At 37.8% G+C, this 16,178-nt stretch overlaps 1 protein-coding gene across 1 annotated transcript in view; it reads left to right on the forward strand.

Moving 5' to 3' along the window:
• The window catches only part of LOC123666265 (solute carrier family 2, facilitated glucose transporter member 1-like), a 42,186-nt gene that overhangs the window by 25,347 nt on the left and 661 nt on the right, over window positions 1-16,178 (forward strand). Inside the window, exons 2-11 of the mRNA XM_045600434.1 lie at window positions 50-148; window positions 1,912-2,072; window positions 2,785-2,895; window positions 5,936-6,023; window positions 7,688-7,901; window positions 8,871-8,929; window positions 9,306-9,507; window positions 9,981-10,117; window positions 11,334-11,436; window positions 12,306-12,406. Of these exons, the coding sequence (XP_045456390.1) occupies window positions 50-148; window positions 1,912-2,072; window positions 2,785-2,895; window positions 5,936-6,023; window positions 7,688-7,901; window positions 8,871-8,929; window positions 9,306-9,507; window positions 9,981-10,117; window positions 11,334-11,436; window positions 12,306-12,406 (1,275 nt within the window). The remainder of the gene's footprint in view (window positions 1-49; window positions 149-1,911; window positions 2,073-2,784; window positions 2,896-5,935; window positions 6,024-7,687; window positions 7,902-8,870; window positions 8,930-9,305; window positions 9,508-9,980; window positions 10,118-11,333; window positions 11,437-12,305; window positions 12,407-16,178) is intronic.

The raw sequence follows: 16,178 nt of genomic DNA on the forward strand, positions 1-16,178 counted from the left end.
TTTTAATAAAACATTTAATTTTAGTTGTAATATGGTATATTTGTTATAGGGTATGAATCCACGCTTGGCGTTCGCCATTATATCCTCGGCGTGCTGGTCAGCGTTCCAACACGGCTACAACACTGGAGTCTTAAACGCTCCCCAAGGGGTAAGTTATAAGTAAAACTATTTATTCTTGAAGCTACGTCTAGCTGCAGCCAATGACAAGTTCTTTACAAAAGTTTTTAAGCTATTGCATAGCTTCTATCGCGGGCCTTGAGCGCGGGGACCGAATCCAGAAATTCCGTAACGAAAAAAACCTCACGCTCCCCACTCCGACGGGCACGGAGGTGTGGCTTGTAGGCCGTGCATCGTCTAACGTCGTTTCAGTTCGGCAGTCTTCGACACGGCGTTGTGTGCGTGCGTTAAGTCGCAAACTTATGTTTCTTATTTCAGTTATCATAAACCTATAGTTTCAATGATAAATATTCCTGAATAACCAACAGCTACTGTAAGATAATAAAACCCACATGTATTGTAAAATAATAAAAATATTTTAAACAATATTAACTTTTTATTTATTTAATAAAAGAAAAAAAAATTGTTTTCTTATCGGTCACCACGCTCAAAAAGTGTAACTTGAATTAATATCAAAGAAAAAGAAATACTGCATAAATAAAATAAATAAATAATTATAATTGCATAAGTTGATACAAAATGCTATGCAATAGCTTTACCGCGGCAGTCCCCGAGTGCCACACGTTATTTTTTTAATGGTAGTACCATATGAAATCATCACTTTAGCCTATTTCAGTCCACTACTGGACGTAGGCCTCCACAAGTTTGCGCCAAAAATAGCGTGAACTCATGTGTTTTGCCCATAGTCACCACGCTGGGCAAGCGGGTCGGTGACCGCAGGGCTGGCTTTGTCGCACCGAAGACGCTGCTGTCCGTCTACGGTCTGTGTATTTCATTGCCAGTAGTTGGATGGTTATCCCGCCATCGGTCGGCTTTTTAAGTTCCAGCCTTTTCAAAGGTTAGCTGGAACAAACAGACAGACAAAAATTGTAAAAAATGTTATTTTGGTATATGTACCGTGTATACATCCATATGCATTTAGTAAAAAGCGGTTATTTTAATATTACAAACAGATACTCCAATTTTATTTATTTGTATAGATAGGTATATCAAAGACAGTGTTATTCCAAATATCGCTAAACGTCATGTGGGCGAACAGTGGAATAATGGAGCAAAGAAACTGCGACATCAATGTCATGATTTTCGTTTTAATGGTTTTCAAAAATTGGTTCGATGTCTTGTCATTTTGACCGGACTGCGCGTCAGTGCTGTCATCCTCAATCCCAAGGAGTGTCATCCGCCACTCTAAAATTTTTCGTTCCGTATTAATGTCTCTGAGATATACTCGTAAATGAAAATGCTGGAACAGTTTCAAGAAGTCTTGATATCAAGGCCAGATAGTTCACCTTTGTTACGACTATAATTCCATATACAGTTGCATCATATTTCGTCATCAAAATATTGATGTCTATATACGCCTACCTTAGTCATGTCTATTGATGACTCATACAATTAAAAGCCTTGAAAAAATAGGTTTTAGTTTAATTTTTATTTCGAAGTGACACTTCTTTAGAATCATTGTGATTTGAAACTCGATGAGGTGAAAATGCGTCACGAAAAAGAAATACACGGTATTTTATTCTCGAAGATATAATCTCTCTTTTTCGTAAGTTTCACGTCTGTCATGTGTCACATTATGTGCGTGCACATTACACACACTTTTTTATGTGTTAGGTACCTTATAACGTTTTCCTGGTTGTATCGATTTTGATGGAACTTTTTTTAATGGAAAGCTGCTGCTTGTGAACGTGTCGTATCTAACAGACAGACTTATCAACAAATAATTTGTTCTAGGTGATGTCAGAATGGCTTCAAAAAGAGGCTTTGACGGGCACTAATTTGACACTGGCAGCTAAGGATGACCCGAAAGTCACAACTGTTTGGTCTATCGCTGTGTCTATATACTGCGTGGGGGGGATGGTGGGTGGTGTCATCACGGGGCTGGTAGCTGAAAGGTGATACATTATTACTTACCATACACACCTATACAAATGATTATGTTTACAATCAAGAAAACTGACATCAGTTTAAATCACCAAGTAATAAAATGAGAACACCATCAAAGTCGAAAATATAGTCAATTAAATACGCATTATTAGGGATAGCACAAAAATTTCCCATCGGATCTCTTCATCCCTACTAATATTATAAATGTGAATGTAAGTTTGTTTGTTACGCTTTCAAGCGAAAACTACTCAATCGATCATCATGAAACTTTGTACACATATTTTTAGAGGTATTAGAAGTAGCATAGGATACTTTTTATTTAAAAAAAAAATTAATGCGGGCGAAGCCGCGGGTAAAAACTAGTTTTAAAATAAATGAAATTTTTTTTTTCTAAGTTGTACACAAAAATCACTCAAGAGTTACTTTCGCATTTATCTTTCGCATTATTAGTAGCACATCTACTTATCATACACATCTGTTACGCTTTCACGTTTTTTTTTTTTTACAATTGATATACATCCACGGGCTTATGAACCCATGTCCTTTTTTATTCCAAAAACATGCAATTTTTATTTTTATTTTTTTTTTATTTTATTTCAAGGTACACGTTTTTTTTTTATTTTTTTACGCTTTCACGTTAAAACCACTGGACCTGAAGTGGTAGATTGAGGGCGTGAATAAAGACATATTCGAACTTGATTTTGATTTGTCGTCTTTCAGATTCGGCCGGAAGGGTGGTTTGCTCCTAAATAATATATTAGTTTTCGTTGCTGTCATACTTCAGAGCTGCTCGAAAGCGGCGAATTCAGCTGAAATGTTTATCATTGGGAGGTAAGTTAAAGATATTTAATTTCAATCTATAAGCAAAAACTTTGTACCCATTTGTACGAAAATTGCGTGGACCGAGGAGTATGAAATTTCGCACACTTATAGTTTATATAGAGGAGGAGTGCAGAATACTAACATTATTTTAAATTTATGCATAAAAATACTTTAAATTAATAAAAAAACATTACACACATTACCATATATTTGACACACACACGCAAATATACTCTGTTAAATTTTCAAACTTATTATTCTTTATTACGAGCGAATTTCGACCACTGGGCGACCACTACTATAAATAATTACTTAAAAATGTATGCGTGTTAGCTTTGACGCGACTGGAGCCTGGAGAACGATACCGTAAATATTGCACGCCTCCAAGGAGGCTGTGCTTTACTCTCACAAGATGAAAAATACGGGAAGTTGTTACACTTAAGTCTCTATAATTTTATAACAATGAATTGATAATAGCTATATGATAATTATGATTGCTAACAAACGAAAAAAAACGACTTCAATTAAATCGACAAGTAATACAGCGTAAGTAGATGAAATAATTGTGTTTGCTCGCAAACGAAAAAAAAACCGACTTCAATTACATCGACAAGTAATACAACGTAGATCGACGAAAAAATAGTCAAGCAACTACGCGTTATCAAAGATTACTCAAAAAGTAGTTACCAGATCTCGATAAAATTTATATGTGACCACATGATAAACATCAGCTTTCGATTAAATTAAAAATTATCAAAATCGGTACACCCAGTAAAAAGTTATTATGGATTTTCGAGAGTTTCCCTCGATTTCTCTAGGATTCCATCATCAGATCCTGGTTTCCTTATCACGTTACCAAACTAGGGATATCCCCTTTCCAACAAAAAAAGAATTATCAAAATCGGTACATCCAGTAGAAAGTTATGCGGTATAATACAAAGTAGGTCGATGAAAAAAGCGTCAAGTAAAAACGCATTATTAGATATAACTCGAAAACTAGTTGTTAGATCTCAAATAAATTTAAATGGGACCAATTGGCATACATCACCTTTCGATTAAAACAAAATTTGTCGAAATCGGTCTACCCGGTCAAAAGTTCTGATGTAACATACATAAAAAAAATAAAGTCGAATTGAGAACCTCCTCCTTTTTTGGAAGTCGGTTAAAAATAACAAACGCACTAGTCGTCACTACAATTTTCGAGGGTTTCCCTCGATACTTATACCATAGGATTCAGCGTGTTTCGGACAAGGTAAATGATAATAAAGCATAAGGATATGTTGGAACGACGTATTGGCGCAACGGTCATACTACTGGTTTGTGGCTCTTGCGCTGGCGGTTGTGGGTTCGACACCGCACATGACAAACATTTGTATTGGCCATACAGATGTTTGCCGTGGTCTGGTCAAAATTGTCTCCTGAATTTCGGTATCTAGAGCATTTAGCGAACGACATCGAATTTCGTAAATCTAGTTTTCAAGAAATGTCCACAATAGGATTAGTAGTCACAGATTCAATCTGCACATGGCAACACACAGATGTTTGTGTGTTTCTGTGTATTGTGTGTTATTAGACCCCCGACATAGGGGTAAATCTTAGTGGGGGTCGTTTATGCATGAGTTCACCCTCTACATTGGATGGAAAGAGAAACTTTACATTATTATTTTAAACGTCGTACTAGTACTATACCTAAATGCCGAAAGCGTGGAAGGATGGAACTTACACTTTTATGTTAAAAGTACTAGCTTATTGTAATGTAACTTGGGACGTAGATGGTCGCAGATCCAGAACAACACGGAAGGTTTCAATCAAGATGGTGAAACGGAAACCGCGTCACGCAGCCAAAACATTAGCACGTCAAAGTTATATCGTGAAATACTGTTTGACGCTAATTATAATAAATGCAAATTGTCTGTTATTATTTCCACCTCGTGACCTAAGTGTCACAAAAACAAAAGTGCCGCGTCGTCACCGCTTGTGTCACGATGATGACCGCCATCGCGTAATTATAAAACAAACAGGTAGGAACGAAGTTCCTTCGGATAGTATAGAAGCAACACAATTGGAAAAAAAAATGTTGAATTTTATATATATTTTCTAGTTCTTGATTTTTTTTTTTGATTGGTTTTTAATTATGTACATAAAAATATTTAGGAACTTTAGTATTATAGAAAATAACAAATACCGTAAAATAAAATAAATCAAACAAAATAATAATAATAATTCAAACTATTAAGTGAAATAAAAAGACACACGTCTTTATTTATTTTTGCCGACAGTATAAAATTACTTAAATAATTAAAAAAAAAAATTACTAGTAATATTTTAGTTTTACAAACGTCATATTATACAGTCGTGTGACTGATATTACGTCACTTCCGTTATATATTTTTGTTACGGTTTTAATCTTACATTTTTGTCAGTTCGCTCGCCCAGCCAAATGTCAAGCTTGCCGTAAGGAACTTCGTTCCAATAATGTAACAAATAAATTAAAGACGATTCCTACTTCGATCAACAATGAGTTTGGAGTTTTGCGATATAAGGCGCGCGGCATGTAACGAACAATACGATTAGCAAGCGTCAATTATGTTTTGATTTTAGTTTTAATTATTTAAGAAATTATTATAATTTTATTGAAGTTATACTTCTTTGGCGCGTTAGAGAAAAATAATGAGAGTTAATTTTTACGATGCGCGCGCACACCGTCACAAAAAACCTATACCCTGAAGCTAGCTAGCCAACGTAAAAAGAAGAAGTTAGCAACGTAAAGTTAGCTAGCCAACGAAGTATAACTTCTTAAGTATGGACATAATTACACACACTTTTTTTATAAAGCGTAAACTCCAGTCGCTAGTCGGAGCTGACTTCACCTGACACACACACTTTTTTATGACCTTATAACGAAATAAATAAATATCATTTAATTTCATAGTAGATAAAGTTACCTATAAGCCTAGTAAATGTTATGTATGTGCTTGTATTTATCAACTCATTTTTAAATATTTACATTTGTAACAAGATTCAATAACAAACGCGTGTCGTCTTTCAGGTTCATAATAGGTGTGAACAACGGTCTAAACGCAGGCCTGGCTCCGATGTACTTATCGGAAATAGCGCCCGTGTCGTTGCGTGGTTCGGTGAGTATTATTGCAGAGGATAAATAAATAAATACCTTATAACATACACACACGGTCGTCTGTTCCTCTGGTAAGCGACTTAATGCTTGTTATAGGTAACAGCCGACTGTTATAACTAATTTTTTAAATAAATAAATTAATATATATATATATATATATATATATATATATACACAAATTTTACACTCCGACTCTTTACTCTTAGTATCTTTGAGTTATATACTATTAGTATGATAACTTACTAGAATATATCTTCGTAATTAAAGCCAAATGTTTTTAAATTTTACTACTTAGTCACATAATCTAAGTTATTATGCAGCATTTTATTCTGTCAATTGAATTTGAAAATTAATAAAAGATCCGTATAAGATCCGCGAGAAAAATGACGGATACGGATCCCATTTTTCCCGCGGATATCCGCAGATACGGATACGGATATCCGGAACGTCACTAATGTATACATATATTGCCGTGATGTATACGATATTTTATTTAAAATACAAGTGTCAAGCAACTTATTATGAGTCAAATATGACTAAAACCGGAAATATGAACTTTTTCACCGTCACCGCTCACGTGGAACGACTCCGGTTAGCCCCAGTTAGCATAATTAAAACAAAATTAATTACCTACATTGAGTCTTCCTAATAAGCTATTGGGGATACTTGCTTTGGGAATGATTAAGATTTTTCATATAAATAATAATAATATTACATAAATTTAACTATAATACCGATAAAAAAGCCGACTTCACTAATACAACGTAGGTACACGAAAAAGTAGTCATGTCGATATGCATCAAAAAATTCGTCATATCTCGATTAAATTTACACTAGACATCGACAAATGTGACGAAAAGCTTTTGATTAAAAAAAAAGAACTACCTAAATCGATACACCCAGTAAAAAGTTTTGAGGTAACATAACATGATAAAAATACAGTCGAATTGACAACCTTCCCCCTTTTTGGAAGTCTGTTAAAAATAAAAGATAATAATAATAAATCTGTAAATAATCAGTTCTGAAGTTGTCAATTTAAAATACGTAAATTATCTATAATATAAAAATGAGTCGCTGAATGTGTTGCTAAGCGCAAAACTCCAGAACGGTTGGACCGATTTCGCTAATTCTTTTTTTAAAATATTCCTTGAAGTACGAGGATGGTTCTTACGGAGAGAAAAATTCAAAAAAAAAATTTTAAAATTTCCTGAAAAAGTTTAAAAACAACACTTTTCTATACTCCCATACAAAAGATTTGTGATAATACTTAAAAGTCAATTTGAACTTTAATACCATACGATAAAGTTTGTGTTAGGCGATACGAAGTTCACCGGGTCAGCTAGTTTAATTATATACTTTATATTATTTGTTATATGTAACATTAAAAACAACGTGTGCGTCTCGGGACGCCTGACAGAAGTGATAATTTAAACTAATCTAAGTTGAATTATTTAATATTGAAATAATTTCAATATTGCTTAACTTGAGAAAAGACGGTTCGCACTGGGGGTTAGAGTGAGAGAGGAGGAGCCCGCCTATCGCTGCCGTATGCGCGAGAGAAAGGGAAGCCAGACAGACTGGCGCCGTAACGCGTATTACCGTCCCATAAGAAGTTATCAGTTCACAAATACCTATAGCTAAGAGTAAGTCGCACTCGACCCGCAGATAGGCACGGTGTACCAGCTGGTGATCACGATGTCCATCCTGCTGTCGCAAGTGCTGGGCCTGCAGGCGGTGCTGGGCTCGGCGCAGCACTGGCCCTGGCTGCTGGCGCTGCCGGCGCTGGCGGCGGCGGCGCAGGTCTGCTCGCTGCCGCTGTGCCCCGAGTCGCCGCGCTACCTGCTGCTCAACAAGGGCGCCGAGCTGCGCGCGCAGAGAGGTGAGCCGCCGGCCCCGGGTCGGACCCGACCACCCTGTGTGAGTCGCCGCGCTACCTGCTGCTCAACAAGGGCGCCGAGCTGCGCGCGCAGAGAGGTGAGCCGCCGGCCCCGGGTCGGACCCGACCACCCTGTGTGAGTCGCCGCGCTACCTGCTGCTCAACAAGGGCGCCGAGCTGCGCGCGCAGAGAGGTGAGCCGCCGGCCCCGGGTCGGACCCGACCACCCTGTGTGAGTCGCCGCGCTACCTGCTGCTCAACAAGGGCGCCGAGCTGCGCGCGCAGAGAGGTGAGCCGCCGGCCCCGGGTCGGACCCGACCACCCTGTGTGAGTCGCCGCGCTACCTGCTGCTCAACAAGGGCGCCGAGCTGCGCGCGCAGAGAGGTGAGCCGCCGGCCGCGCTGGGGGGGCTGAGCTGCACGCCGAGAGACTCACGGGCGGGGACACGCACACACGTGCACACACGTGCTCACGTGCACACACATGCACACGTGCACGTGTAGGCGCATACGCATATTCTTTAGTAAGAAAATAAAACTATTTATCGGAACAAACAACACGGTACAGTTATATATCTGTAAGATACTGGCTACAAATAGTTTATAATACTGTTGTAGCACTAACACCCATCTCCAGTATTAAGCGGAAGAGCGTTTCATGAAGCTTAAGCAAATAAATAGTAATTTAATAATAATAGAAATAGAAAAAGAAGCTGACTTTAATTACATCGACAAGTAATACAACATAGATGCAAAAGTAGTCAACTAAATACGCATAATTTAAATTGAAACAGCATGACAAATACCAGCTCTCGATTAATAAAAGAATTATTAAAATCAGTTCACCCAGTTAAAAGGTAAGAATACTATATATAAAAAATACAATCGAATTCAGGAACATCTTCTTTTTTTTTCAAATCAGTTAATAAAGAAATACAATTTTTTTATATGAATTAAAAAATTTCGGTTTCCAGCCCTCAACTGGTTGAGAGGCGACGTGGCTGTCCACGGTGAGATGGAGGAAATGCATCAGGTGAGATGGTGAAGTTCTATTTTGTTAGGACTTGGTACCGGCCGAATAGTATTTTAGTAGGGTAGTTAGGCTTTGTACTTGGCATAAGACGTGTTTCAAATGACATCTTTTGTAAGCTATTCTTTACTTTTTAGTGCTCATAATAGGTTGTTTTGTAAATTTAAATAGGATTTTTCTAGTTTAAATCAGGTAGACTAAAAAAAGCCGTACACAATCGTCGGGAAGTTACCGTCCGAGTGAACAAAAATGCTCATAAAATAAAAACTCATGCCTCCTGGGTCACTGGAAGTGTGACTTAGCGTGATAAAAGTAGGATCAAAATGGTAAAATTCCGCTTGACGTTATGGACGCGCTCTTAATCTGAGTTAAATTCCAGGAGGCGGAGAAGAACAAGATAAGCAAGAAGGTGACCCTGACGGAGCTGGTCCGGAAACCCTCGCTCCGGCAGCCACTCCTCATCGCGGTAGTCATCATGATAGCCCAACAGCTTTCCGGAATCAATGCCGTTATGTTTTTCTCGACTGACATCTTTCAGTCCGCCAATCTCAGCAAGACTCAGAGCCAGTACGCCACACTGGGTACGTAGTTCGGTCTTTTCCTTTTGGTCTGTATGATGGTAAGCGATTGCTGATTGCCTATAGATGTCTGCTACCCCAAGAGCAACAACACTCTTTAAAAACAGTATTACATGGCAGGCAGCTGTGATCTTTTGTAAGATTGAGGTATTAACAGTTGGCCTGCTCCAAATTTCGAGCAAGATATATCGTGCTGGGCCCTACCTCAATACGAGCCTGGATGATTGATGTTGATATAAACAACTCACTAGCTGACCAGGCGAACTTATAACGTTTTTTATGGTGTTTTTTTTACATATACGATGTCCTGAAAACATCGAAAATTAATGGTAAAACAAAACAATTCAATTTTATTATCATAGAAATCGGTCCACCTAGTAAAAATTCTGAGGTAACACATAAAAAAAACTCAACATTGAGAATCTCCTCCTTTTTTGAAGTCGATTAAAAATACATATGCTTAATGGTGTTTCCAGGCATGGGTGCCATGAACGTGGTGATGACGGTGATATCCTTGCTGCTGGTGGAGGTGGCTGGTAGAAAGACCCTGCTTCTAACTGGGTTCAGTGGTATGCTGGTCGTCACCATCGCACTGTGTATCGCTAACTTATATGTGAGTATGTATAGAGCACTTACTAATGTAAGGAGCGGTTAATACACCCTATATTTGTTACTGTATGTATAACCATCTTATATGTAAACTATTATAGAGCTGTTACTACACCCGCAGGTACCACATGCTAAACAATCGGCTTTCGATTAAATAAAAAATCATCAAAATCGGTACACCCATTAAAAATTTATATGTTACTATTTTTCAAGGGTTTCCCTCGATTTCTCTAGGATCCCATCATCAGATCCTGGTTTCCTTATCATGGCACCACACCTGGGATATATTTCAAACAAAAAAAGAATTATCAAAATCGGTTCATATACGATGAAGTTTTCCCCTAACATACATTAAATATATATATATATACACGGTCGAATTGAGTAACCTCCTCCTTTTTTGAAGTCGGTTAAAAACCTGACTAAGCGCGAGTTGGTCTCGGGGAATCGGAGGGTTCCGTACAAACAAAATTAATAAAAATATTTTTACTATATGGTGTTAATAAAAATTTAGACTTTTCGCAATTTTTCCTTTTTCTTTGGTATAAGACCAAGCATCGTACCAAATTTCAAGACTCTGAGTTCACGGGAAGTACCCTCTAGGTTTTGATTCCCTTGCGAGTGTCGAAAACTTCTGCAAGTTCGTTCGTGGCTGTATCTTTTGATTGCGTTGGTTTAAAAGTTTAATAATATTACAGCTTCAAGGGACAGCAGATCTGAGTGTTTTATATGAATTTGTTTGATACCTCTACGCGTTCCTGAGGAAAAGGACAGACAGACGGACAAGAGTGATCCTAAAGGGTTCCGTTTTTCCTTTTGAGATACGGAACCCTGAAAATAGTCAAGTAAATACGCTTTAATAGAAATAACTCAAAAAGCACCAGTCAGATTTCGAGATAAATGCCCTAAAAAACGAGTGTGCTTTAGACCACACAACTGAAGTAAAACTTACGAAACGTAACTCTCTCTCTTTCTATCTTCACTAACTTATATTTACCTCTCAACTTCCGTTCGCCTCGCCCGATCACACTTTTCGTAACGCTCTCGTCACGCATTCACCAGCTTGCTCCCCAAGTCAAGAGTGCGTGAAGAAGTTTTACTTCAAATATTTTAGCACTGCTGCTCCAAGGTCCGTGTTTCGACTGCAAACGGCACGAAAATTTCATTTTGAATTACTGATGAAATTATAGTTAGCTAATATTGATTATTTTTATTTCCAGACTTCCCTCGCGTGGGTGTCCTACCTGTGTATAGCTCTCGTTATACTCTTCGTGGTGATGTTCGCCGTGGGCCCGGGTTCGATTCCGTGGTTCTTGGTTACTGGTGAGTTGATTATTGATTTCTATGGCTATAGCTAGCTATCTTCAGCCTTTAATATCCCACTGCTGGGCATAGACCTCTTTCTCCATGTAGGAAGATCAGAGCTTAATTTACCATGCCGCTACGATGCGGTTTGGCGGATATATTCCCTACTATGAGTAAGGATCGCTATCAGTTGTACATGATAACAACCGTGACCGACGGCTTAACGTGCTCTCCGAGGCACGGCGGGGAGACCCACAAGGACTAATTAAAAATCTATATAAAGATAATGTCTACCGAGACACTAGGATTTAGTGTTCATTGATTGTTGTGACTTAGCTAAGGTCGCTGGATAGCTCTGGGTACATTATCGAGTTTGTAATGTACCTAATGTTTTCACGTAGAGATTTTTAAATTGACTATTTTTTTTTTGATGCCACAACTTATTTTCAGTAATTTCAAAGTAATTTCTTTGATTGTTATGTGTGTATTATGGCGAAATAAATGTTTTCATTTCAATATATATAACGTGTCATGTTTTTTATACAAATAGGTTGACAAACAAGCGTACGGCTCACTTGATGGTATGCGATTACCGTACCGTAACACCAGAAGCGTTGTTAGCACGTTGCTGTCATCCCCAATTCCCCACAGGAGCTTTGGTCACCTTACTCACCAACAGGAACACAACACTGCTAGAAAACAGTATTACTTAGCTGTGATCTCCTGTAAGGTCGAGGCACTTCTCCAGTCGGGCTGCTCCAGATTTTGAGCAGCATATTTCCTGCTCTGCCCTACCTCAGTTATAATGATGTAGAGCTGTTAGAATCAGGTTTTGCAGAGCTGTTGTTTTCTTAATGTAGGCTATATTACAACGTCTTGTGTTCCAGAGCTTTTCAACCAGGGTGCACGACCGGCGGCTACGTCAGTAGCGGTGACGGTGAACTGGGCTGCCAACTTCCTCGTGGGGCTCAGCTTCCTCCCACTCACGGTTTGACCCCCATCTTATATTTACTAAGAGCCTGATTCACCGGTTGCGGATAACGCTATTTAACGGATGATGGTATCCAACAGATAAAAGTTTTTAATTTAATATTCTTTTTTACTACTGAATTTCTATTTCTATACGTAATTGTGAATCTAAGTTGTAGTTTACTAACTGATGTCAAAAAGGTCATAATTGGTCTATTTACCTCCCGCTGTTAGTTTATTCTTAACTTGTATGTCGGAATAACTTCCAGAACTGGTGAAACAGGCCTCGAACTCATATCTCACCTCCATGTTATAGAAAGCATTTATGTATATAAAAATCTCGTGTCACGATGTATGTTTGCAATAAACTCCGAAACTACTGAACCAATTTTTATCAAATTTTGTAAGCATCTGTAATTTAGTCCAACTTGGGAGATAGGGTAGTTTATATCTCAATTATTGATCTCAATATTTGTTATTGCAAATTAAATGTTTGTTATACGACTTGAGTGTGTATTTATCGGTTAGTTCTATTAAATTCTAATAGATGGTGGTTTGGCATCTAAGTTGCACAGATGTCCGATAGATGGCGCCGTATTTCTAATTCTAGATTATAGGTGGCGCGTTTGAATATAGAATTTATATATGTTTTCATGCTTATAACATATTTGACCAATCATATCACGAACAGTTAGGCTTTACATATTTTTCATTTGATTATATATTTTTCATCACATTTATAATAAATTGATTCAATCGATTATAATTACTGAGCCACAGCAGCGCATAGCTGGCTGGGTTAGCTATAATATTATAATTGTGTTTGTTTGCAAACAAATAAAACCTACTTCAATTACATCGACCAGTAATACAACGTACAAACGAAAAAGTCGTCAAATAAATACGCGCTATCAAAGATCACTCAAAAAGTATTTGCCACATCTCTATTTATTTTAAACGGGTTTACATGACGAGCACCAGCTTTCGATTTAAACAAGAATTATTGAAATTGGTCCAGCCAGTAAAAATTTATGAGGTAACACTTACCACCTCCTTTGTTGACGTCGGTTAAAAATATATGTAACGTTATCGGCTGATGTTACTTATAATACAGACATTGTGTTGGTAATCTTAAGAACAGACGATATGTTAAAGGTATTTATTAGTTACTAGCTGACCCGACGAACTTCCTACCGCCATATCATTAATCGAAATAAAATATAGCCTATATTTTAAGTTGGACAAAGTTACACACCTGTGAAAATTTTCAATACAATCGGTCCTGTAGTTTATATATACATAGCTGTCCTGGCGAACTTCATATCGCCTTTTTTTATATAAAATTATTTATATCGCAATAAAATATAGCCTATCTTTCAATTTGGATCAAACCGCACACGGTGTGCTTTGACAACCAAAATCGGTACTAATAAACTATTTATAGTTTAGACGACCATAGCGGACAAACAACGTGACGTATATACAGGGTGGCCCGTTTACAGTGGTCCAAAAATTTTTTTCAGCTTGAGAGCATCATGAGCGATCATTTAAAACAAACTTTAGTTAGGCGAAAACTTATGGTTTAGAAATTATGTTTTTTTTTTTAAATAATCCGAAGTTTCAATATTTTTGACACAAAACCACTCTGTTATGAAAACTACTGGACCGAATTGAATGAAATTTGGTATAGGTATAGCGTAATAACCTACCTATCGCGCTATAGGCTCATGTAGTGTAAATAATTAGACTGCATTTTTTTATTTCACTTTTTCTGTAGTTTTTTTTAACTTTTCGGCAAAACATTGACTTTCGAAAAAATCCTGTGAAAAAAAAATGTACCACCAAGGTTTTGCTGGTACTGCTAAAAAGTACCTTAACATAGGGTTATTCTTTACACAAAAAATTATAGTTGTCCTTCGATTGTAACATCTTCAAAAATAACATCATGTACATTAACACATGAAAATCGAGAAATTACGAAATTTACCATAGTTTTAATTTAAACCTATCCGTTCGTAATTTTTCAAAAATAACATTATTTGAACTCCAAGTGGTCTTCATTCATCGGTGATACTGATGTGAAACATCTCACAAGTATACAAAACAGTGTCATAAAAAGCAGGTAAAGCGGGCCGGTATTGGACTACAGAGAACGTTAATTATGTCGTGCGTTTGTTAAAAAGAGATAGACGCTACCCTATTGTTATTAAGCACGTACGATCTTCAGTTGTCGTTTGTCGCTTGCGCTCACTGCAGTTATTCTATTTAGTTTGTTGTATTTTAACGTTTTGGCTTCGTTTATTGACTTGTATCTGATCGCTCATCTGACTACTTGGCTTACGTGAACTGGACTGCTGATTGTGCTCTTGATTTGGATATTTTGTTGACAATGGATGGAAATCGTTCCAGACGTGCACCCTACTCACCGCGTGAATACGCGATGATGCATTATTTTTATGGTGTCGCACAAGGCGTCGCGCGAGAAGCGGCCAGGCTTTATCGGCAATTTGCTGAACGCCAGCCAGGTCCGGCTGTGCAGCGGTTTCCGGACCATCGCGTTTTCGTGAGGCTGCATAGTTCTTTCCTAGAAGGAGTTATCCCTGGCTTCCGTGGTCGTGAACCTGGACGCGTAAATAGAGATGATGAAGATGTTATCCTGGAGGAGTTGCGTCGTGATCCAACTACAAGCCAAAGACAACTGGCAAGGCGTACGGGTATACCCAGGATTAGAATTCATAGAACTATTCGAGCTAACCAACTTTATCCCTACCATTATCAAAAAGTTCAAGCTTATCCAAACGAACCAGAAGATTATCCTAGAAGAATGGCATTATGTAGAGAAATGTTGAGGAGAGATCGGGAGGACCCAAATTTTTTTGATAGCGTTTTCTGGACCGACGAAAGTCGGTTTGAGCGAGTTGGATTATTTAATACGCATAACACGCATTATTATGCAGTGACCAATCCCAATTTAGTAAGAGAGTCAAATTTCCAGGAACGCTATAGCGTTAATTTGTGGAGCGGAATTGTCAATAAAGAGTTTGTGGGCCCGTTCGAGTTACCGTCAAGGTTGAATACTGACATTTATTTAAATTTCATTCAAAATGAATTACCCGGTCTGTTGAGACACCTGCCAGATAATTTAAGGGAGCGCATGTGGCTACAACACGATGGAGCTACCTGCCATTTTGCTCTGCGGGTAAGAAACCATTTAAATGCTACGTATCCGCAGAGGTGGATCGGTCGCGGTGGTACCATCCACTGGCCAGCCCGTTCACCCGACTTGAACCCCGTAGATTTTTTTATTTGGGGATATTTTAAGGAGATTGTGTACGCACGGGAGAGCATATCAGAGCGAGATGTAAGAAGAAAAATTCAAGTGGCTATAACAGCCATTAAACAAAACCGGCAGCCATTTAATAGGCTGCGAAGAAATTTTTTACGCAGATGCAGATTATGTTTAGCGCAAGGCGGACGGCATTTCGTAAACCTTTTGTAAAAAATAAACAATATGTTAATTATTTTGTTGTTTTATTAATTCTCCAAACTTTTTATTAAGATTTAAACTAAAAACTAAATAACAACAAAAAACTCAATAAATTGACATTACAATAAAGTTAAGTTATCTTAGCTGGCAGGTTAACATTTTATAGCCATGTGAATACTGATTTGTAACTATTTTTATCCCAATGAATGATTATCTAATTAATAATTGGCCGTTTCAAATGATTAAAATTATGGTAAATTTCGTAATTTCTCGATTTTCATGTGTTAATGTACATGATGTTGTT

Source organism: Melitaea cinxia, chromosome 25, assembly GCF_905220565.1.
Source record: "Melitaea cinxia chromosome 25, ilMelCinx1.1, whole genome shotgun sequence".
Taxonomy (NCBI): domain Eukaryota; kingdom Metazoa; phylum Arthropoda; class Insecta; order Lepidoptera; family Nymphalidae; genus Melitaea; species Melitaea cinxia.